The following is a 24,139-nucleotide window of genomic DNA, read 5'->3' as shown; positions in this document are numbered from 1 at the left end:
TTATGCATAAGAACGACCCCGTCAAAATCCAGACCACAGTCCAACCAATAATTGAGAATTTGAATGCATACCATATTTTTTTTTTTTTAGAATTCTTATGTATGAAAAAGTTGAAAACACAACTACGTGTTTCCAAGCACTTTAAAGTTATACACCATTGCGTGTTGGTCTATAACATAAAATCCCCTAAAATACATTGACGTTTTTTAGTGTTAACATGAAAAATGTCAAATGATAATTATTTTAAAAAGGCTTTTGCAAGGCATTGTACTGGTGAAATGATGAACTGTTAGCACATTACCGGATATACTGCCTTTCACCATTTTACTGCTTTAATCAACAATACTTTTATTAGTGCACACAATGAAAGTGTCTCATATATATTATCAAATTAAATCAAGGTATATATTTGCATTCAGTTATTGTCCCATCCCACTAGATTAATTTATAAAAAAAATCATTTGGTTCCATAAAACACACAACACTGAAACAGACTCAGCAGCTTGAGCTTTTTGAATCATACTGCTGGCTTGTTTAATGATTATCTTTCTTGTGGAACACAACGTGTACAAGCAGATTATTTCATCTCGTTTCCAGTTGACTTACCGTAGCTTATGGTGTCCCTCAAGGGCGGTATTAAGACCATTACTTTTCATTCTCCACATTAATAATATTGCTGGTAATGTTGTCATTGGAAATATTCATTTTTACTCTGGCTCTCACTCAGATGTTGGCTTTGGATGCTGTACAATCTCTGACACAGAACATCTTTTAAACTCATAGAAGACCCAACTATGTTTTAAAATTCAGACTGTTAATCATATAACTTTCCATCAATCACAACTTTTTAGGGATTGCACACTGAGTGTATCTCCTGGGACAAAAATTTATATTTTCTTTTTTTTTCTTCTTTTTGATACATTTTTGTATAAAAAAAATGATACAAAATGTATCATTTTGTATCATGTGGCCGCTGTGATACAAGCGGCCACATGATTTATTTATTTTTGGCCGCTGTTGATATGGGCCATATGGGCAGTTGCCCGGGGTGGCATTAGAGAGGGGGCCTCACTGGTATAAGACAAAATTAAAAAAAACTATCTCAGTTGAGCCTTGAACAAGTTTTCTATTCATTTAATGCACATTCATGAGTCCACGAGGGACTCGGCACCCCCTGCCTTCTGCAGAGATTAGGGAACCTCATTTGGGACTGCACTGAAGTCCGCAGAAGAATCTGTGGTGTCCAAATGTTTTATCACATGGGCCAAAATAATCAACAGTGATGCAGGCGTTAGGGAGGTTGTCCTGTAACCGGCAGGTTGCCGATTCCCTCCCCTGCTCCTACCATCTCAGTCATTGTGTCCTTGGGCAAGGCACTTCACCCGCATTGCCTACTGACAGTGGTAAGAGGGCCTGTTTCTGTCAGTCTGTGGCTAAAATGTAGCTTATTACTATCAGGGTGTGAATGTGTGCGTGAACGGGTGAATGACTGACTGTAGTGTAAAGGGCTTTGGGGTCGTCGGACTTGATAAAGCGCTATATAAGTCCAGGTCATTTACCGATTTACCATCAAGTCAAAAGTGCTCGCAGGCCACAAAAGTACCCGCTCAACAATAAACCACACATGCAATATTTTCATTTTTGAGGACAATGGATCTGTAAATCGCTGTATATTCAAAACACAAAGACGGTTTTGTAGGTTTGTCTTGTTGAAAGAACACACAGTTTGCACAGTTTTTGCACAGCCAACTGATCTTTATTTTCTTGTCTTTTCTCAGCAACAAGAGCAGAATTGGGCTTCTCTGTCTTTAAAAATGTTCCCTATAGTTAGCCCAGTTTAAGAAATTAATTAAATGGTGACTTAGGTTTACTCAGTGGCTTGATAATTGTGGTCCTGTTTCGGTACAAACAGAAAAAAAGAAGCAAAAACATTATCATCAAAAGATGAACACTTTGTGTATCAATGTCAATAAAAGATGTACCCGAATAGGAAAAAATGTCACCATCTTCACTGACCGTCAGTTCTTGAATTGTGGTTGGGTGACACACAAAATCAGTGCAGGGGCCGAAATGGCCCTTAGGCCACACTTTGGACACCCTAGATTTACATGATTTTGATTGGTTGGTTGGTAGAGTGTTAAAGGATGGGCTAGCCCAGGGTGCCTATACCTGCAACAATCACTGGTAATGCTACATCCGGATTGTAAGGGCATACAACTATAAGAACACAGCAAGTGCCGCTAGAGAAGTAGGAGAAATCAAGATGTGGCTGCTGACCTTGTGACAATATGTAGCCGTCGGTGATGTAGCAAGTAAGCTTGGAGTTTGTTTCTACTGTCAGCAGTTGGTCCTGTGACACAGTTGCACCGTTGTGGTCTGCACGCTGATTTAATGACTCTGATTGTTTCATTGCATTATGTTTCTGTTCCTGCCTTGACAACCCGGTTACAGAGGAAAGGTAATTTACTGTAACTGATACCATGGCAGCAATTAGATTTTTCTACCCTTGCGAAGCTAATTGCATTGATTTATGTGTTGCATTCTTTGGTTTACGGTCTGCCTAATATATTCCAACCTTTCAACTTCTTCCCCTTTTTCCTTCTCCTTAAGCTTTTATACTCCATAGGTCCAGTTTTCAAAGTTTCATTCATGCATTATCGGTGGCTGCATGCATGGCTTTGTTATCCTGCACGTTCCCCTTGATTGTTGTATTATTAAACTCCAACACATCCCATAGAAGGTGCTGCAAAGCTAAACGTATTGCACTTGTGTTGGGCTCAAGAGTATATTTTAACGGCTATTTATTAGATATGTCACTTCTGTATTATACAGCCACTTAATTACGGTTGTGTTGGTGGGTAGTGTATACCTGCCCTCTCTCTGATAAATGTCCTGTTTAATGGATCCCTCTCATCATCCCCTCAATTAAGCCCCCACCTCTCTTGCCTTACCCACACAGGTTCCAGTAATGCAAGTTTATTCGCTCGCAAAATAGTGGATGTACGCCCTCTAGCGGGCTGATTTGGGTAGTGTACACAACAAAATAATCCAAGATGGCAGCTGCTGGGAGAGTAAACTCTAAACATTTGTCCCCTGAGGGATTCTTCTCAGTCCATTTCAAATCACAACTTCTAAAAAATAGGGATGTATTTAGCTGCATCAGCTCCACTGTATGTGAATTAACGATTTCAGGGTTTGATGTTTAGTTTAGTAGTTGGCCTATTCTTTTTTTTTTCTAGCTTGCAGTTTTATTTCATGAAATTCCAAATCCTTATACTTACTAAAGGTGATTTCACTGAACTGCAACTTCTTAATTACACTCGAACGTATCCGACTTGATGTTAACAAACAGCCGTTTTATTCAAGACAGGACATCTAGATGACCACATAATAGATGAACAGGCATTTGTTTAGCACACATGTATATTTTTTTCTTTATATACCTTGTTGTGGCTGTGCTATGCAAGAGACCCACAACTAAGCAAACCGTCAGCCCACCAAATTTACATTTATTTCTATGTATGCATATAGACACATATGTACATGTGTACACACTTTATACACACATAGGTTGCCAGTTAATCTTTTCTATAAAGTTTGCATCCACGCGAATGTTTAACTTTGGATGATGCCAAAAGAACAACAAACAACCAAAAAAAAAAAAAGATTAAGAATTTAAAAAAGAAAATGCAGGATATAAAGTTTTTGAAGACACCAACAGTAGTCTGCATATTACCTGTCAACGAAGCTGCAGGTATTTAAAATCATCAAAATGTAAGTGTTGGATTCCCCGTAGCTACAGCGTCTTGCAAAGTATTCATACTCCTTAAACTATGGATATTTTTGTTATGTTATAGCCACAAAGTTCATTGCATTATAATAAGGTTATATATATTTATGATATATCAACACAAAGTTCCATGTTGTTTGGAAGTGGAAGAAAAAGGAGAGCTGTCAAAATCTTTGGTGTGCATATTTTGCTGCCCCTTTTACTCTGACAACCTAAATAAAATCTACTCTAGTGCAACCAACTGCCTGCCAGTTGTCCATCGGCGTGAAATCTAATCTCTGTATAAATGCAGTTGTTCTGTAAAGGCCACAGATGTTGGTTAGAGAACATTATTGATCAAAACATCATGCAGATTAAGGAACAGACCAAACATGTCAGTGATAAAGTTCTGAAGAAGTTTAAATCAAGGCTAAGTTCTAAAACAAAATGCCAAGTTTAGACTGTCCCGCAGAGCACTGTTTAATCCATCGTCAGAAAATGGAAAGTGTCTGGCGCAACTGTAAGCCAATCCAGAATCTAAGAGGACCAGAGATAATTAATCAGAGAGGCAGTCAAGAGGCCCATAACTGTGGTGGAGCAGCAGATCCCTGCAACTCAGATGGGAGAATCTGTCCACAGGTCAACTAATAATCATACATCTGTTGTGTATGCAAGAGTGGCAAGAAGAAAGTAGTAAGAAGTCCTGTTTAAAATCATGTATGGGACACAGCAAAGATGTGGAAGAAAGTACTTTAACAACAGGAATCCAACGATTGGACAGAACCTTTGGGCCTACATGGAAAACACCATCTGTGTCAGAAAACTGACACCGCACCTCACCATCAACCCACCACTCACACGACTGAACAAGGCAAATATGGCAGTATCATATTGTGGGGATACCATCTTCATCTGAAAAGAAAATGTTAGTCACATACAGCCAAAAACTTTAATGCACTGGTTTAAATCAAAACACATTCATGTGTTAGAATGGCCCAGTCAAAGTCCAGACGTCAGGGCAATCTTCAAAAGTGTGACAAGGCTTTGAAATCGATGTTCCCAGATGCTCTGCATCAAATCTGACTGAGCCGGAGCTATTTTACAAAGAAGAATACATAAAAAACCCAGGGTCTGTATGTGAAAAGATAGTAGAAACGCTTCAAAAGACGTGCGGCTGGAATTGAAGCGAAAGGTGGTTCTAGAAAATATTGGCGCAGGGGAGGCTGCACACACACTTTTTATTTTATTCGTAAAGAAATTATGAAAACCGGATATCCTTTGCCTTCCACTTCGGTCACTCACAACTTTGTGTTGGTCTATCACATAGAAAATTTCGAAATCTGTGTTCGTAATGTGACAAAAGCTGAAAAAATCTTAATACAAGTGCAAAGGCACTGTATTATGTGGAGTGCTTCTGCAGAGTAGAAGGCAGTGTTTCCTATGGGTCGTTGGTCTCATTAAGCAGAGCAAGAAAAACCTCCGTCTAAAAAACGTCCCGCCAAACAAACCTGACAAGGCACCAACAATACACAGATGTAGTCATCTTTTTTTTTCTCTTAAATACAAACATCAAATTCAATCGGCAGGCCTTGCAAAGAGGCCACGAAGAAAAAAAAAATAATAATACAAAGTACATGAGCATATATGAAATGCTGTTATACAATTGCAGTGGAAGCGTACATATGGAACGCAGAGTGTAATGTGTCTCGTCCAGACCTGCTGACCTCCCTTTGGAATGTAAGACGGGATCATTTCACTGGTGGAAAAATGCAGGCAGGACTTGCATCTGGCACTGAAGGTAGCAGAAGATTCTCAGGAGGGCAGTCGAATCTGCCCTACTAGCAGTTTGAGTAAGAAAGAGGAAACAGGTTGAACAGAAATTGGTGGCTGAGGAGCTTTGCAGTATAGCACCGGCGTTTTTTTTTCTTTTTCTTCTGGAGTAGCAGGTTTCCAAGCATAGAGTGCTGCGGCTACAGTTTGACAAGTGACGATGACGGAAAAGAGTGCTGGGGTTTGAAAGAAGACTGTTTGTGTAGCATCACTGACTCAGACGATCCATAATGTCATGTGTCAGCCAAACAAACGGGGGTCAGGACTAGGAGCAGGCCTTCGGGGCTTTGAGGATGCACGGCTAGAAATTGCCCGGCTGACATTTATTCAAGACTATGAACTATCCGTACAAGTGAAAGACACAATCTCATTTACTTAATCGAGCTTTAAGGCAGATCAGATCAAAGATTGTTGATATTCGAATAATGAGAGCCGTTTGCGTCTTTTTCGTTTTCGGACACAAGCGTGACTTTTCGCAGGCTTTTTCGAAAAATGTCAGGGGTTAAACTGGGAGTAAGCATAACAACATAAAAAAAAAAAATCAACAGGTGAAAAACACACAGGCAAATTACAGTATATTTAAGTTTTATTTGGTTCATAAAACGACAAAAATCTCTTTATTTTAGCAACGAGAGCTAAAAAGCTTTGCCTCTTCTCATTAAGGTGAACAAAATCCCAATTTAACCCCTGGATATACATTCATGTGAAAAATGACAGCTTATAATAAAACCTAACAAGTGGTGATATTAACAAAGCTGCAAGGCTTCATGCAGTGCTACCTTATTTAGATTTACGTGGATTCTACTGTTGAGATCAACAGAGATACTTTCAGTGCGGGCCACATTTATTGTAAAGTGTAACACCTCTAAAATAAATCCATCTTTTACTGCAGTAGCATAATCTCACATGAAACTTTTTTTTAAATAGAAATCCAATCTTTAACTGGAATGCATTTATTTATATTCCATGTTAAGAAATAATGATTTTTTTTTGGCAAACTTAGTAATTGCACAAGTACTGGTACCTATAACAACTCATTTAAACATATGTAATTAAAGCAGTTCTTAAAATTTGTACTTCTCAGAGCCCCGTTTCATTGTCTGGATGAGGAGCTACGTATCTTGTTTTTTGCCACCTCACTGTTACCTGGATGGTAAGGTAAGTAGAAAAAAATCCCCAAACGGCAGAGAACTGCAGCAAAGAGCAGCATCTTGGGGTCACCAAGTTTCTCTAAAAAACATAAGAGACTATCTGTGTGTACATCGGGTATTTGGAAAAGATGCTTGAAATTAAGCCTTTTCTGCCCTACCATCACAAATGTAGCTTGTGGATTTTACTAAACTCAACTGAGACTTTATATGGATCCACCTGCTTTTACCAGATGAGATTATGGTTGAATATTTAAGCAAGAAACACTCAAGGCGGGTTTGGTATGAAACAAAGGGAGAATGTGTGGAAAAATATGTAATTTCCACTGTTAAGTGCAGCGGAGGAGCTGAGATGCTGTGGGCATGTTGGCCGTCAAGAAACCCCGAGAACCTTGTTACAGCGCACAGAATCATTAACTCTTTGAAATCCTGGGATATTTTGAGTAAACATCTGCTGGGCTCGACCAGGAAAATCAAAACAGGTCATCAATGGATCGTTTAACACGACAATCAAATCAACACAGAACAGGTTCATTACACAACATCTCAGTTCCCAGACCCAAATCCTGTGGAAAACCTGTAAGGTGAACGAAGAGAAGAGACCATGAAATTTAAAAGAAACAAGGTCCATCTGCATCGATCGCCTGTGCTGGCAGGGTAAATTTACACTATTATTAAATTATGGTGAGAGATGCCACACAAAATCATTCTAACACTTTAGGGCACTTGTGTCCAGTGAAGGCTGCATGTCCCCGGGTTCGAATCCCACAGACTGCCACGCCGGGTCCCTGAGCAAGACCTTTAGCCCCAGAATGCTCCCCAGGCAGCCCACTGGACCAATTTCACTGGAATGTATGTTACAATGACAAATAAAAATGCTTATTATTATTATTAAGTGGTGTCCTTTTGGCAAATAAGTATATATATATATATAGTTTCCCACAAGGGAAAAAAGTATTATTTCTTAACATAGGACCCCCCTCCACTGAATACGTTTACCCGCATTGAAGGTTGCATTTTTTTTTTAAGAATTTCAATGTGAGATAATACTAAAGCGTCAAAAGCTGAATTAATTTTTCCACGAGGGTAGCCGGTGAGTGCGGCCCGCACTGCAAGCCTTTTCAGCAACGGCGTAATGGTGTGAACAATCTAAACATCTTAAAGTATATCCATCTCGCTGGGAGAAAAAAAAAAAAAGCAACACAAAAGCAGTGATCTCCATGCACACGTGCCGCGCCCTAAATCTAATCTTAACCTAAAGTGATCTGCGACACGAGAAGTGACCCTATGTGCCTCTTTGCCGTGTATTTCTTCTTAGACACAATGCATTACTCGAACACTGCGTTTATACTTCACCATTACCGACAGAACGACGTGTGTGACTAAAGATATGAGCACGTATGAGTCTAAGAAAGCACAGACACTTGTTAATGAGTGTTAATCTGGTGGCACTTACAAGCCTAACATGCAGGTGACGTCGGGGCGTGGTCACACAGAGAACCAAAGCAATAAATACATTGTATAAAACATAATTTCATATCAATATATTAAAATACTATTCAAAATAATATCTTAGACAATATTGCAATATGAAATTGACTGATAAATAGTTGGTAGGCCTACACAGAGAAATATATATATATATATATATATATATATATATATATATATATATATATATATATATATATTTAAGTATCTGTGTCCTTCATAGTTTGCTGTTATGGATTATTTTCCAGAAATTTTCCCAGTTGGGGCTGCAATACAATCCAGCTAATACATTTTCTTTTTTTTTAAAACCATAAGAACGATGAACATACAGTACACAGTCTCATAATCAGGATAAACACACAGAGTAGGCTACGATATAAAGGTCAGGACAGAAAAATAGAAAAATATCAATAGAAATCAAAAGTCAAATACAGAGAAAGTATATAGAGTAAAGTGTACTTATGAGTCTTTGTGGTTCTCGGAGCTGGAGCTCGTGTCGGCTCTCATTGTTGGGATATCGGCTGTGTAGCTGTAAATCAGTCCTGACACACACACTTCCACACGAACACAAAAGCTACATACGTTTGCAAATATGGACTCATGCAATGGCACACGGCTCTGCACAGGAGCAGGTGTGTACTCACCCATACACAGTCGGTCACACACGCACACACACACACACACGCACGCACACACACACACACGCACACACACACACACATACACACACACACACACACACACTCACGCACACACACCTCACATGACCGTGCAGCATTTGCAGGTCTGTTTCTTCTCCTTTTCCTTCTCTCCCTCCTCTCCGCCGCCGTTGGCCTTCTCTTTCTCCGCCATGCTGCCGTTCGGCGGGGCCTGCTCGTCCGTGGCCGCGTCCGCCGCCTTCCCCTCGCCGTCCTCGATCACCACAAACTCGGCCTTCACGTTGCCGTCCACGCCCTCCATGCCCAGGGCGCTGTGCGTCTCCTTCTCGTCCTCGACGGTCTTGTAGCCCATGAAGACCAGGGTGACCGGGTTGTCCTCACTGGCTTGATCAGGACTGGGGCCCAGCAGCTTGGCTTGGACCCCTGTTACCTCTCTCTTAGGGGTCTGGCCAGAGGTCTGCACTACTCCGTTCTCACCTACAGGGAGCGCCAGAGTATTGTTGAAAGGATGCAAAAAGGAGAGAAGGTGAGGATGGTAGGGCAGAGCAGCAAGGAGAGAGAGGATATACTGTTTTAATAATCTGTAGCAAATGAAGTGGCTATTATTAGCCGGCTTTCTCTTCCTGTCAGTTGTTGAAGCTGTGTTGCCATGGACACAGAACTCACCATTTTCTTTGGCCACACCTTTATTAGCTGGCACCCCTGTCTCCAGTTCTTCAATTTCTTGCTCCAGCCTGGCTCAGAAACACAAACACGGAGGGAGGAAAAAAGATCAAGGTCCTTTACGTTGAATAGTTTCGATCCAATCCAAGGCCAAAGCTGAAATGTACAGCAGCTGTAAAGTGTCGCTGCCATCTTGTTTCAAACAGACGCTCACCTGAGGATGACCTGTTCCAGAAGCTTGGTCTTCATCTCATCCTCCTGCAGACGCCTCTGCGTCTCCTCTTCCGCCGGAGCGCCATCTAACAACCAACGCTCCCTCAGTGACTTTGACTGCAGGTAAACACAATATAGTGAAATGTGATTGTGCGAGTTTCTTTTTTTTTTTATGTTTGTGACAATAAAAAATTAATAAAAAATTTCCCGCCTGTGCTGGCTTGACGTAACTGCTTTTGATTTCTTGGGCTAAAGTACTTTGCACAATGTTTCAACCTCTATTTCACCATGTTACAAAAATAAACTTCAATATATTTCATGTGACAGTCCTACAAAAAGTAACCTATAAAGGTAATCGTTTTTCCAAATAAAAATCTGAAGAAAACAATCTGTATTCAGCCCCTTTACTCTGACACCCCTAAAAAGAGACCCAGTGCAACCACCCATTGCTTTCAGAAGCCCCCTAATTAGTAAATAAAATCCAACAGTGTTTAATTTAATCTCAGTATAGGCGCAGTTATTCTGTGAAGGCCTCAGAGGTTTGTTACAGAACATTATAAAATAAACAGTAACACCAAGAGCAAGGAACACAGCAGACAGGTCGTAGGTTTAAAGCAGGGTTAGGTTATGAAGCTACATATGAAACAAGCTTTGAACATCTCCTGAAGCACCACTCGCTGCACAGATTTTTAGAATTCATTTAAAAAAAAACTTGCTCTAATTTTTTTAATTCAAGCACGGTCAAACTCCTCAGCATACCTCTGATCTACTGAGACCCCACCACTCTACTGCTACTTTTGGAGTTGTCCTATGAACTTTGGAATGCACTTCCTTTATTGATTTGCTGCATAGAAACTGTTGCTTTATGTAAAAATCAGCTGAAGGCACGTTTATTCAGACAAGAATTCAATTGTAATTTACTCACTTATGTGTCCTTTTTTTTAAAACTTGTCTTAATGTGAAGCATTTTGCTCATTTTTGTTCGTCAAGAGTTGTATAGAAATGTGAATATAAACTGCATTTACTTACTCTAGTTGTCAAAAAATGAGAAGAGCATGACACAAGCCACAACCCTACCAAAGCATGGCTGTCTATTTAAACCGACAGGCTGGGCAAGGGGAGCATTAATCAGAGAAGCGACCAAGAGGACCGTAGTAACTCTCTAGACAAGGTGCAGAGATCCCACAGCTCAGGTGGGATAACTATTAGACATACGCTCCACATCTGTTCAGATGAGACCAAATTGTGAGTTTTTGAGTGGCAGAAAACTTAAAGGCCCTTTCAGATCATCCTTTTTTTTTGCCTGACACTAATTCAAGTTTATTATGCTTGGTGATCTGAAAGGTCCTGACTGGAGACATGGTATCATCCTCCAGTGTGCGTATGAAGTAAAAAATGCTGATCAGCATAGTCCGATAAAGACGCAAATCTTATAAGAATGGCCCACAACAACTGTGGTTGTACTTAAAGCCCAGAATGCATTGCACAGTATGCATGAGAGTTACAACACAGAGCTACAAGAATGCTACAAGTTGACGGACACGCCCTTTGATTCTGCAATCACAGCAAGATGATCTGAATGAGCTCACATGCCCCGTGATCTTAGAGGCTGCAAAAGACCCATAGTTCAACAGCCCTAACCTTACAGAGATGTTCATGTGTTAGAATGGCCCAGTCGAAGCACAAATCTAAATCTGATTGAAATCGGGCAAGACGTGAAAATTAAAGTTCATTTACGGTATTAGTGCATTCTGACTCAACTTGAGACATTTTACAAGGAAGAACAGGAAAAGGTTTTAGTCTCCGGAAGTGCAAAAATAAAATGTAATTAAATAAAATGATATGATAGATTTTGCAGGGCACTGCATTTTGTCCTCATTACACGCAGCTCAACCACTCGCACTGCAGCTATCAAGTGAGCCGGTGTTCTTTTTCACACAGACGGGATTAGTGTCCCTTTCGCCCAGACACAGCGACAGGCCCCTAAGTTAATCTAAGACCAAATTCTTCTCTGATCAATCCGTCTGCCTACTGGTGCCACTCAGGGATTCAGTCCCACCCTTGAATGGCAACCAAACAGTCTTGCCAGTATGAGAAAACACGGCGCCCAGCCAGAGGCCGCCAGCATCGAACATATAATTCTCCTAATAAACTTAACTGAGCATGGGACTGGAAATGCAGCTGGGTCAGTAAAATAAAAAAAAAACAAACCAGCTTTATTCTTAAACAACATCCACATTTTGTTAATTTGCAACTCCCTCTTGCTGTTTCCCCGTATTTACTCCGTGTTTATTTCTTCTCCTGGTTTCCAAATAACCATGTGTTCTTATTCAGACTCCCCCATCCCAACACCCTCATGTGGAGAAGATAATATCAAAGCAAATACTTGACATGCTTTGAGGTAAATATAACAGTGCCTTGCTTGCAGCTGTTAGATCACACAAATAATAAATGAAAAAAATAGATGCCAGATGAAAATGTGCAGGAAAAAAAAACATTTTCGCAATCCCATCCCATGCTGGATGTGAATTCCTCTTCAATGATGCAACGTGAATTTCAACATCGAACTCCCCCTATTTTCTTTCCCCCCCTCCCCTTCTTTCCTCTCAGACTCAACCATTCCTCTCCCTAAGGCATCCCTGTCCATCACAATGTGCATGAACCTGGTTATAGTTGGAAATATTTTGATTTACCTCCCAATTTTATTGAACCTGTTAGCGTCCTGCATTGTAAAGATCATTCTATTTCACTTTCTCCACTGTGTAATCCGGGTTCAGACACCCAGCTGCCCAGAGCTTTACAGCCAACACTCTCACGGTGTAATTCAACACTCTTCATTCCCCAGCCCTGCATAGTCTCCTGGGCACTAAATTCAAACCCTGCACCCCCCCCCCCCGCACCCCGCACCCACCCCTGCTCCATCTCTCAGTTTTGTTCTCTCGCCACACCCTACTACTCTCTAACGCCTGACATCACTTAACTGGCTCACTCATGCGTACCCAAGCACGCGCGCACACACACCGGCCCGTGTGAAAAGTCGTAAAGCCGCAGTGCTGAAGTTACATCTCGTTCCATTGTTCCTTGCAGTAAAAGCTGCTAATGTAGCAGACAAAGAGCGGAACTGGGACAGTGGGAGCGCACAGACAGACGCGCGTCGGGCCGGTGTGCACATCCAAATGAAACGACCAGCTGCAGACACGAGAGCCTCGTTTCGCTTTCCTAAGCCCAACTTTACCAAAACAAAGTCTGTCCGTCCATTTAATACGAGACCAATAAAACATTTTTAAACTGTTTTTGAACTTTTTTTTGGTGTTCTTCAGATGAATGATTCGTCAGTACAAGTGGAAATAGACCATGTTGCCAAAAGTATGGTTACTTGCCTTTACAAACATACTAACTTTAACAACACCTCATTCCTAATCCATGGGGTTTAAAATAATATTGGCCCACCCTTTGTAGCTGCAACAGCTTCAACTCCTCTGAGAAGGAGGAATTCTTCTGAGGTTACACACTGATGTTGGACCAGAAGGCTAGCTTGCAGCCTCCCCTCTACCTCATTCAGAAGATGTTCTACCAGGTTGAGGTTGGGGCTCCGTGCAGGTCAGTCAAGTTAGTCTGTACAAAATTCGTCGGTTCATGTCTTTAGGAACCTTGCCCAGAGGACATGCCCAAACATTTGCCAAGAGAATGAAATTGACCAAAGTGTTTTGGCAGTGGCGGTTTTTGGCACGGGCGAACCGGGCCGCCGATTGGGGCAGGATTCTTTTTCCATTATACGTGAGGAGCAGCACGAGCGCTTTAAGAAAGAAATTAAAAATCATCTGTGCCACAAAAGCGATTTCCCATTATCTATCATATCACTGTGTGAGGAATTGGAGAACTGGCGCACCCAGCAGCTGCAGGCCCCCTGCTTGCTGTGAGAAGATGCTGCGGCCGTGCACGCTTGACAGACTGTAGGCTTGTGAGATGAGGAAAGGCCATGGGGAGGGGCAGTTCACCTCTGGGTCTCTCAAATGGACTGGGTAAGGGGGCTGAGGGGGGTCCACTCTACAGTGCAATGATCTAACAGAATTAGTGGACTAATGTCGGTCAGATCCAGGGGCAGGGTGGCCATAGAAAGGTTCGCAAGGATTCCCGAAAGGCCGGACTGTTTCAGGTTGAACCGGCCGGTGGTCAAAAAGTTGTTGTTTTTTTTCCACCCCATCATAAAACGCAGCCACAGTGACACAGTTAAGTTTTTTTACAGCTGTTTTTAAATTGTGGGACCGCAGTCCTAACTACCGTCAGCCAGGCCAGGAACGACACCGGACCGAGGAGCATGGCTACAGCAGGTTAGCAAACACTCACTACTGCTTAGAGGGGATCTTGCCCAGGGAGTAATTCAATGTAGAACCCCCACTGCGTCTTGGCATGCTATGGCATTAAGAAATCTTTCGCTGCAACTAGAGGAGCTGAGCCCAGCTCCTGAATAAAACCAAGCCACTGTGGAATCAGTCAAGCCTTTATTCAAAGCTAAATCAGTGCCAGGACAACCACCAATTACAATTAACTCCACATTTTAGATACCAATAGCTGTGAAACAGACAAAAGTTTGTTAACAGATACAAAAGTATTTAGTTTCTATGTTACGTTCTGAGGGAAGATTCTTAAGGGTGAATGTATATATCTAAGCTTTAGTTATATATATATATATATATATATATATATATATATATATATATATATATATATATATATATATATATATATATATATATTTTTTTTTTTTTTTTGTGCCCAGTTATATATTTTTTACCCAGAGTCAGTGATGCACTTGAACTGCTGTATTCAGGGTGGAATGATTATACACCAAAGTGTAATAAATCTAAAGGAATATATAGTACATATTTGACTTAATTGATGATTAAAAATGTTTTTTTTTTTGTAATAATACACTACATTTGTATTTGAGCCCTGGCCATGTTATATGTAAACTTTTCACTGTAAGTTTTTTTTTTTCCTCCCAGTGTCCTGTCTAGCAATGTGGCATTAAGAATTGATGTCTTAATGCCAAGTAGAGCTCGACAGATTTTACTTTCACAAGTGGAGCGATCAGCTTTCGCCATAGTGCTCTGCTTGATTTATGCATGCAAATAGTTTTATTGTGATTCCTGCGGGGAGTATTTCAAATTATGTGGACACTACAATGGGAAAGTATGTTTCCTATTAGTTTTAACAGAGGGATAATTAACAAAAAAATTACATTTTGTGGAAAACATATTAGTTTTTTAATATAGTTTTAGACAGAATAACTAACAATTTACAGTAATACAGTTTGAATAAATTTTAAAGATCTGTGGTCTCATTTTTAAAACTATGGATCTAAGCTACAAGTTTGCGTATGGACAACAGCCGTTTGGCAAAAATATTATAAAAAATCCTGATTTATAAAACCATGCGCACGCACACCAGCAATTAATATCCCTTTATAAATCATAACTGTACCTGAACGATTGCGTAAAAGGTTCCGCCTCATTCAGCCAGAGTCAATGCAAAGCACCTCATGAATGGCAATGTGCATTTAAATGAGCCAGCCAATCATCATTATTTCATTGTTAACAAACACAGAGAAAGGCGCAAAGAAACTGTGGAAAAAAAATCACAGAAAGCCCTATATTAAATGTGTAAATCAGATGTAAAAGCTCAATTGTTGTCCGCATTAAAAGAACCTGTTAGAAAGTGAAGCTTATTGCTCTCATAAACATCTCATGAGGGCGCCCTGCTACTGGTTGATATTCCTCTTGTCTTGGAGGAAGCTGTGTGTCATTCTGAGGAGAAGGAAGGCCAGGAAGGATGAGGTTAGGAACCAGCACCACTGTCCCCGGTAGGTTTTAGCAGAATGCAGAGCTCTATGGAGTCTAGAATAGCCGGTCATCATCATGGTCCAGTAAATCTTTGATCCATGAAAAGACATTCCCTCCTAATTTTCCCATTTGCAAGGTCTTCCAGCAGCACTGCATCCACCTCGCAGCATTACACACAATGTATTTGAATGTTTACAGCAATTACAGTAACAGCCTCACACATTGTCACAATTTATCGGTTAATCCATGGTACATATCACCCTGGTGATCATCGGAGAGAGGAATGCGACGGTAGAAAACTCTGATGAAATGTTGTGTAGACTTTCATTTAAAATTGAAGTTGGCTTATGGACCTTTTTTTATTGATTTGATAGGTCCTTATGCATAGTTACGGGTCACCAGCGCAAGCCTGAATAACACTGCAGTTTTGTTAAATTTTATATGGGGTAAAAATAAACCTCTGAGAGGAACCATGATGCAGTGCGGCTGCAGTTCACCGCTTTACCGTCTGCGTCGCCTGTCCCCTGTCTCCAAAATGAGCGTTCGCATGGTTTAGAGATGCTGTGAGGGCCGCACATTTTCCCGTCAAGTTTGGCTTTTTAAATCACTGCCTTTGGGTGGAAATTCACTTATGCAACATTTACTCTTCGTTTTGTGCGTACACAGGCCTTATAGATGAGACCCCTGATGCCTTGTACATGGAGGTTGTCTTATAAAGATAGGAAATATTATTTTAAATGCTTCCCCTTTCTTCCTTAATTCTGTATAAAACCAGTGCTAGTTGTAAACTTGATAAAAACTACCCATTATTGAAAGCACTTTCAATTATATATATATATATATATATATTCAGAGTTACATCTTTAATTGATTAAAGTCAAGATTTATTTAAACCAAGCATCTAATGCTGATTAATAGCAGATTGCATATGATATAAAGGTTTTTTTGCGTAACAAAGATGTAACAACTCATGTTAAGATTTCATCTCCACTGCAAGAAACGAGTTCCTTTATGTATGGGGATATACCAATAAAGTGATTTAACCATGGGTCTGGTACCCAAAACAGTGGCTAGTTTTTCCAAGGTGAATTTGGACTTTTCCTTATGGATCCTACCCTTGAAAAAAAAAAGATGCTCACAGTGCAGAAAGAGTCTTCCCATGCGACACAGCGTGATTGCACTTCCCCTTTTGCCTGTTTGTGTCAGCATGTGCGTGAGTGTCTGCGTGTGAGACGAAAGCGGGGTGCGGTGGGAGTAAGAGCAGTTTCCTGTTGCTGGGAGTGGGACAAAAATCTGTTTCCTTTGCCAAAGCCCAGTGCATTGTCTGGAGGTTCTGTGTTTTCTTTTGTTTTTTTTCTTTTCTTTTTTTTTATGAAGCAACGCACACAGAATCAAGCAGACGCATGTACAGATACACCCTCACAATGGTTTACTCTGAAAATAGAAAAAGTGGGAGTGCGCAGGGGTAACGGCGCAGGTCACGATCCCTTTTTTACAAACAAGAAACGCCCGCACAGGCGCACACGAACCTCAACCTTTGCTCATATCTTTGAGCCGCTGAACTGTCCCAGGATGAAATGGCTTTGATAGCGCTGACACATACACCGACAATAGCCCCGGTTTAGATATAACGAGTGCGTGTGTGTGTCTGGATGTATCAGTGTGTGAATAAACAGCATGTGGAGGAGCTGATGGCGTTATCTGCTGTCCATTCTGAACATTCCGTGACACCGGCAGTAAGGGAGTATCTCACTGTGTTGCGCTGCTACGTTGGAGAATTTGAGGTTGCTGTGTGGGTGTACGGCAGCGCTCACACACGGAGCGTGACTCCTAAAAACGCAGGCGAGCCCCGCAGTGATCCTGCTTCAAGTTCTGCCGAGGGAGAGGCGTGAGGGGGTGCGGATGACACAGACTTGGATTTTATCAGTGGCGAGCTCGAGTACCTTTCAAACAAGGTTAAAACTGCGTGTTCTATCAGAATGTGCATTGTGATGCCGATTCTAGTGCCTAGTCCCAGTGCCTTGTAAAAGTATTCATATCTCTCTAAGCTATTATTCAATTTATCGCAGTGGAACCACAGATTTCAGGTAATTTTAACTGGATTTTATGTCAGCCAGCAAACATGATAAAAGGGGCTCTTGGTCGGATGAGATCTAATGAACTGTTTCTACATTCAAGACATCATGTGTGTCAATGATGGTGGTGGCAGCATCGTGTTGTGGCGATGCAGGAAGCCAAATAATGAGTAATCCTGGAAGAAAAGCTATTATGCCAGGTTCACATGGCAGAGTAATTATCTCCTGATCTTCTCCTTCTGACAACAAACACCCTTATTATCGGGATGGCTCTTAAGATAGTCTTATGGGATATTCCTGCCATGTGTGGTGTGTTACGAATGATCTAGTCTTCTCAGAAGGACACCAGAAACGCACCAACCTCAAATTGGGGATATTTAACGGGTTGGATTGTCTTAGTACAAGATCCCAGCGGGTGGGGTGTTCCCCGACGACAAACGAACACGCCGCCTGTTGAATGTGGGGTGTAGCCAATCAGAAAGCAAGGTGAAGGAAACAAGGAGGGCAAAAAAAAGCACAACGACTCATCTTTATATTTCAGTGTAGCAAACATGGAACGCCCTGCTGTCTCCACACCTTTACCCAACGCATTTTCTTTTTGTAACTTTTTTCCTATGTTAAAATAAGTCCACCAACTATCGCCATTGTTCTTCCTCGTCTGCAATTGTTTACTTACTGAACTCATGTTTGATATCAAGAGTTAATGCAAGATCTCCGGTCTTTGTTAACCAGCGGACAATTTTAAAATCTTGCCTTGTGAACTAGGAACTAAAGGCTGTAAAAGACTTAAGGACAGGTCGACCTTCTAACAGGAAAACTCTAAGCACACAACCAGAGCCAAAATGGAGCGATCTACATTATGAGGAAAATTTGTAACCGCAATATATTTGCTGAATGTTGCCGCTTGTTATCAATCCACATTTACAGTTAGGCCTAGAAATATCAGTGACACAAGTTTTTAGCATCCAAGTATTCAGGATACAAGTACATAATCAATATGGACTTAAAGTGCAGACTCTCAGCTGTAATTTGAGAGTATTCACATCCAAATTGGAGCAAGGGTTTAGGAATTACAGCTGTTTAATACCTAGTCCGCTCTTTTTCAACAATAATTGGACAATTGACTCAGAAGACTGCAAAATAAATAACAAGGCTGCATGGGCTCTTCCCTCGTTAACCTGTCATCAAAAAGGCAGTTAAAAGGTCTGGAGTTGATTCCAGGTGTGCCGCTTGCATTTGAAAACTGTTGCTGTGAACACACAACATGCGGTCAAATGAGCTCTCACTGGAGGTGAAACAGACCATCCTGAGGTTGAAAAAAAAGAAGAAATCCAGCAGAGAGATAGAAAAAATGTTAGGAGTGGCCAAATCAACAGTTTGGTATGTTTTGAGAAAAAAAGAGTGAGCTTGTGAACTCAAAAAGGCCTGGATGTCCACGGAAGACAACAGTGGTGGATGATCGCAGAATCCTTTCCATGGTGAAGAACACTCTCCAGGAAGTAGCTGTATCAGCATCTAAGTCTTCATGAGAGTAAATACAAAGGATTCACTACAAGGGGCAAACCATTAATTAGCCTCAAAAACAGAAAGACCAGAATTGACTTTTCCAAAAAAAAACACCTGAAGAAGTCGGCCCAGTTCTGGAAGAGCATTCTTTGGACAGATGAGACTAAGATCAACCTGTACCAGAATGATGGGAAGAAGAAAGTTTGGAGAAGAATTGGAACAACTCATGATCCAAAGCACAGCACATCTTCTGTATAACATGGTGGAGGCAGTGTGATGGCATGGGCAAGCATGGCTTCCAGTGGCATTGGATCATTTGTGTTTATTGATGATGTGACAAAAGACAGAAGGAGCTGGATGAATTCTGACGTGTATAGGGATATATTTTCTGCTCAGCTTCATGCAAATGCAGCAAAGTTGATTGGACGGCGCTTCACAGTACAGATGGACAATGATCCAAAACATACTGCAAAAGCAACCCAAGAGTTTTTTAAAGCAAAGAAGTGGAATATTCTGCAATGTCCGAGTCAGTCACCAGATCTCAACTCAATCTAAAATGCATTTGATTTGCTCAAGACAAAATTTAAGGCAGAAAGACCCACAAACAAGTACCGACTGAAAACAGCTGCTGTAAAGGCCTCGCAAAGCATCACACAGGAGGGACCCCAGCTTTTGGTGATGCCCATGGGTTCCAGTCTTCAGGCAGTCATTGCCTGCAAAAGATTCTCAACAAATATTGAAAAGTAATGTTTTGTTTAGGATTATGCTTACTTGTCCATTTACTTTTGAGCCCCTGAAATGAGGAGCATTTGTATAAAAAATAAGTACCATTCTTACATGTTTAATCAGATATTTTTGTTCAAACCCTTATATTAAATCTTAAAGTCTGCATTTCAATTACATTGTAGTTATTTCATTTCAAATCCAACATGGTGGCCTGCAGAGCCCAAATCATGAAGATTGTGTCACTATCCAAATATTTCTGGGCCTTACTGTACCTCACTCTTCTATTTCTTTTTTGTTATCAAGATATTCCCACCATTTTCCATGAGGTGTAGCCTTTCAAAAACTAAAATCTATCCTAAGGATAGACATAAGTCCTTTGGGAATGAAGCTCATGCAGATATCGCAATGACAATTGCAATGTTGTTGTCGTTCCAGTTTAGATTCATGTTAGAATTCATATATCAGAATGGCCCAGTCAAAGTCCAGACATAAACGTATTTGAGTATCTGTGACTATGACTTGAAAATGTATATTTACATTTACTCCATATCCAATCCGACTGAGATTTTATGCAGAATAACAACTACAAATGTCAGTCTTTTGATATTTAAAGATGGAAGAGACAACAAAATCTACTTACTTAGGGGGACAGAATACAAATGCATACCACACTTTTCAGATTTTAGTTTGTATACAAGATTAAATCTCATGTACTGTTTTCCTTCCACTTCAAAACTATGCCTTTTTTCCAGAGTTGGTAATAGAAATTCTCACGGAAATACGTTGAAGTTACTGGTTATAACTAGACAAAAGGTGAAAAATCTCAAGGGGTATGCATGGCATTGTATTTATCAGTTCAGTTCCAGCTTCAAACTTTTTTAAAACAGACTGGGTATTGAGGAGATGCCTAGGTAAAGTCAGGCATTTGAGTGCTAACCACAACCTATTTAACCAGGTTCTTTGGGTATTTTCTATGAACATTTTAGTGTATATAAATAAAGAACACACTTAAAGAACAAAATTCGTCTAATTATCCTGCCGTGTGAACCCAGCATAATAGTTTTTTTTTATTTCATTTAAATTTTTTCCACTGTTAACTTGTATATTTCATCTTTTTTTCCCTGGGTATGCCATATTATCAATAATTGTGCAATATTTATTCTGGCATTTATTTTTTTACTGTTAATTTTAGCGATTCTGATTAAAAAAAAAAGAGCTAATCCTTGGAGAAAGAGCTTTATTACCTTAAGATGCTGAAGTTGCCGTCGATCGTCATCAAGTTGCCTCCTCTTGTTTTCAATCTCTGTCTGCTTCTTCCTTTTCTCCTGTTACCACACGGACACACACAGATTGCTCACAAGGGTGCACATTAGGACCATAGAGGTTTGAAAGCGCTAAAAATGAGTGAAACGTCATTCATAAGACCATCTCCCACAGGCCACCAAAGCACTGGCCTGTTTATTTGTTACCACATCATTGCTTTAATACACACATACGTCAGTCAGTAGGATTTTAGATGAACTGCTTTAGAAGGTGAAAGGTGTAAATAAATAGAAATTATAGGGCTACTTCTTCTTCCATCATTTGTTCTTGTAGGCTGGTGTAGAGATGAAGTGAAGTTGACAAGGAGAGGCCAGATTTTATAGATTTCACAAGTAATCATATATTCAAAATGACCAATTATTCGGTGAAATGTTTTTTCAAACAGCATTATGTCTCCAGCTCTGGCAAAAGCAACAAAAATGATTGAACTACAGTAGCAGCATTAAATTATGACACTACAGGGCGTGCTCCAATGGTGCAGGGGTGGTAAGCACGACCCATATATACGGAGGCCTTAGTCCTCAACGCAGCTAACCCGGGTCCGACTCCGGCCTGAGGTCCTTTACTGCATACCCCCCCCCCCCCCCCGCACTCATCTTTGAGAAGAATGAGCAAGTAGTGCCGTAAAAAAAAATTATGACGCTAATTATCAAACTGAAAAAACAAAAATCAAAGTTGGCTCATTATTCTAAACTTATCAACAACCCCTGCTGACCTGGGGCTTCTGCTTCAGGCCGGCTCTGAATGCCAGAATGCAAAGCGCTTGTGTCAAGTTTTACAGCAAATCTCCAAAACGTTGATAGCAGTTTTGTTTTAGGAAGCAGCTGGATTCTCTCTAGATTTGAGTCATGAGAGAATCCAGCCTGCCTGGCTTCCAGGTATATGAGTGTGTGGTTGATGTTTTTTTTCTTTTTTTTTCCTCCAGTTTTTCCCTGACAGAAAAATGTTAGACGATTTAATTTTGATAAAAAATAAATAAAACAAAAACGAATGATTCATGGCCAGCAGAAAGAGGCGTAAATCGCTGCCTACAAACAAATGTGTTCATAAAGCCAGCTGACCCTCAGAAACAAAAAAATTGAAAGCCGTTGTATGACACCGCACAGATTTGCAGTATTTATGTAACAAGTTATGATAAGGGCAAGCATGACAGACTGGAAAGATATAGCGAGAAGATATGCAAAGCCTTTGAAACTGGTGAGATAGATTGTAACTACCCGTACTGAGTGGAAAGGTTACAGCGCAGTATCAGATTTCTGACAGTAATGATTTTATAGAACTCAAAAACACAAGAATGATAATTGTACTTCTGGCATCAATAGTTGTCTTTTCCAACATCAGCTAAGGGAAGGTTTTAGATTTCTTACATACAGTCCAATATAGGGTAAATATAGCTGATTAGAGGGCTGGGAAAATTCTGGACATCCTTGAATGCATCACAAATTCCTAGAATTGCTGGATGGAAAAAATGCATTTACTCTTCGCCAACAAAATTCATAGTATCTGATTTATCAGCTTGCATTTCTGGGAGAAGTTGGCTCTTTGATTCAAATAGTTTAAGTCAGTGCAATAAAAAGCATTACACAAATCATTCAACCTGCCAAGAATTGCTTTTAAAAGCACCTGGCATCTTATAAACACTACAAGCATGATTATGTTGCCGATTTCCTATTTCTGTTTTTCTTTTTTTGTTGCTGACAGAACTGAAAAGAAACAAAGGTTGCGCCGCTAAGTTAGACACCAGGAGACAGACAGCAAAAAGGAGCGAGCTGTATCTACACCATTAGCTTTGGATGCCTGCTAATGGGTGTAGAAGATGGGATCTAAAAGGTTGAGTCATTAGGACGTGCTATTAGACCTTGACAAGCGGCAGTGATTTGTTGTCTCTACAGCTGTCGGTGTGGCCTGATGTGCAGTCTGGAAGAAACAGGCCGTGCGTTTGTGTGTGTCTGCATGCATGTGGAAATAGCTTACAGCGATGGCCTGGAGTCTCTCCTCTTGTGACACCTCAGCCATCCTGAGGAAAAAAAAGGGGGAAAAATAGACAGATTTAGCATCAGATACTTGGAACCCCTTGTGACCATCAACATTACATTAGGCACCCTTTGGTGAACAGTTTTATTCTAGAGAGACATTAGCTCAACAAACCTGTAGCGTCCAACGGCTTCCCAGTAACTGAAGTGAAATATCTGTCTATTTGGCACTAAGGCAGTGTCTCTTTCCTGTCAGGGGGAGACAGGGTAGGCAATGCTAATGTGGAATCATGGCGCTGCTGGAGATTCCTGCTCTAATGGGTTCCAGACCTGAGATCCAGGATGGAGGATGGACGGGTGCAAGATTTAAAGACAGAGTGGAGTGACTTGGACTGTTACTCTACTGAGATGGGACCCTGAGATATAGTAATAATCATAGTAAGCCTCTACTAAATGCCAGGCTCATATTAATTTGTCCTGTATAATTGGTCAAACTTCAGGAAAGATTGTTAAATGTGATGCCTCCTTTAGGAGAAGGCCACGGACCACTGCCACATTCTCCCACTGATAACTTTGAATAAAGATACCATGGTTGTATAGTACTAATATCAATATTTCAGATACAAATGTAAACCATGGCTGAGCTTTTTTGTTAAAGAAAAGAAAAGAAAAGAAAAAGTAGAAATTATTAAAACTCCCGAAGGTGTGAGTACTGTGTTACTTTATGCTCAATAATGCTTTCTTGGGTAACACGTTAACAGAACTTTAAAGCATAGAAACCATGTAAACCATAAACTGTTTTTTTTTTTGTTATTGATAAAAACTGTGTGTAACTGTCTGTGAAGCTGAATTTCCCACCTGCGAGACAATAAAGGAATTCTGATCTTAACTTAACTTATAATGTGTCTGTTTTGAAACTT

General features: G+C 40.5%; 1 protein-coding gene across 2 annotated transcripts in view; it reads right to left on the bottom strand.

Annotated features, from left to right (window-relative positions):
• Positions 1 to 8,533: 8,533 nt before the first annotated feature.
• The window catches only part of palm1b (paralemmin 1b), a 39,330-nt gene continuing 23,724 nt past the window's right edge, over positions 8,534 to 24,139 (bottom strand). For both annotated transcript variants that reach the window (XM_021323184.2, XM_012875718.3), the window contains 5 exons: positions 23,221 to 23,263; positions 21,168 to 21,248; positions 9,775 to 9,890; positions 9,564 to 9,631; positions 8,534 to 9,374 (listed from right to left, as the gene is read on the bottom strand). In XM_021323184.2, coding sequence (XP_021178859.1) covers positions 8,998 to 9,374; positions 9,564 to 9,631; positions 9,775 to 9,890; positions 21,168 to 21,248; positions 23,221 to 23,262 — 684 coding nt within the window. In that variant the 5' untranslated portion in view covers position 23,263 and the 3' untranslated portion in view covers positions 8,534 to 8,997. The remainder of the gene's footprint in view (positions 9,375 to 9,563; positions 9,632 to 9,774; positions 9,891 to 21,167; positions 21,249 to 23,220; positions 23,264 to 24,139) is intronic.

The sequence above is a fragment of the Fundulus heteroclitus genome, chromosome 19, assembly GCF_011125445.2.
Source record: "Fundulus heteroclitus isolate FHET01 chromosome 19, MU-UCD_Fhet_4.1, whole genome shotgun sequence".
Lineage (NCBI taxonomy): Eukaryota > Metazoa > Chordata > Actinopteri > Cyprinodontiformes > Fundulidae > Fundulus > Fundulus heteroclitus.
This window is presented reverse-complemented; position numbering and strand designations above follow the sequence as displayed.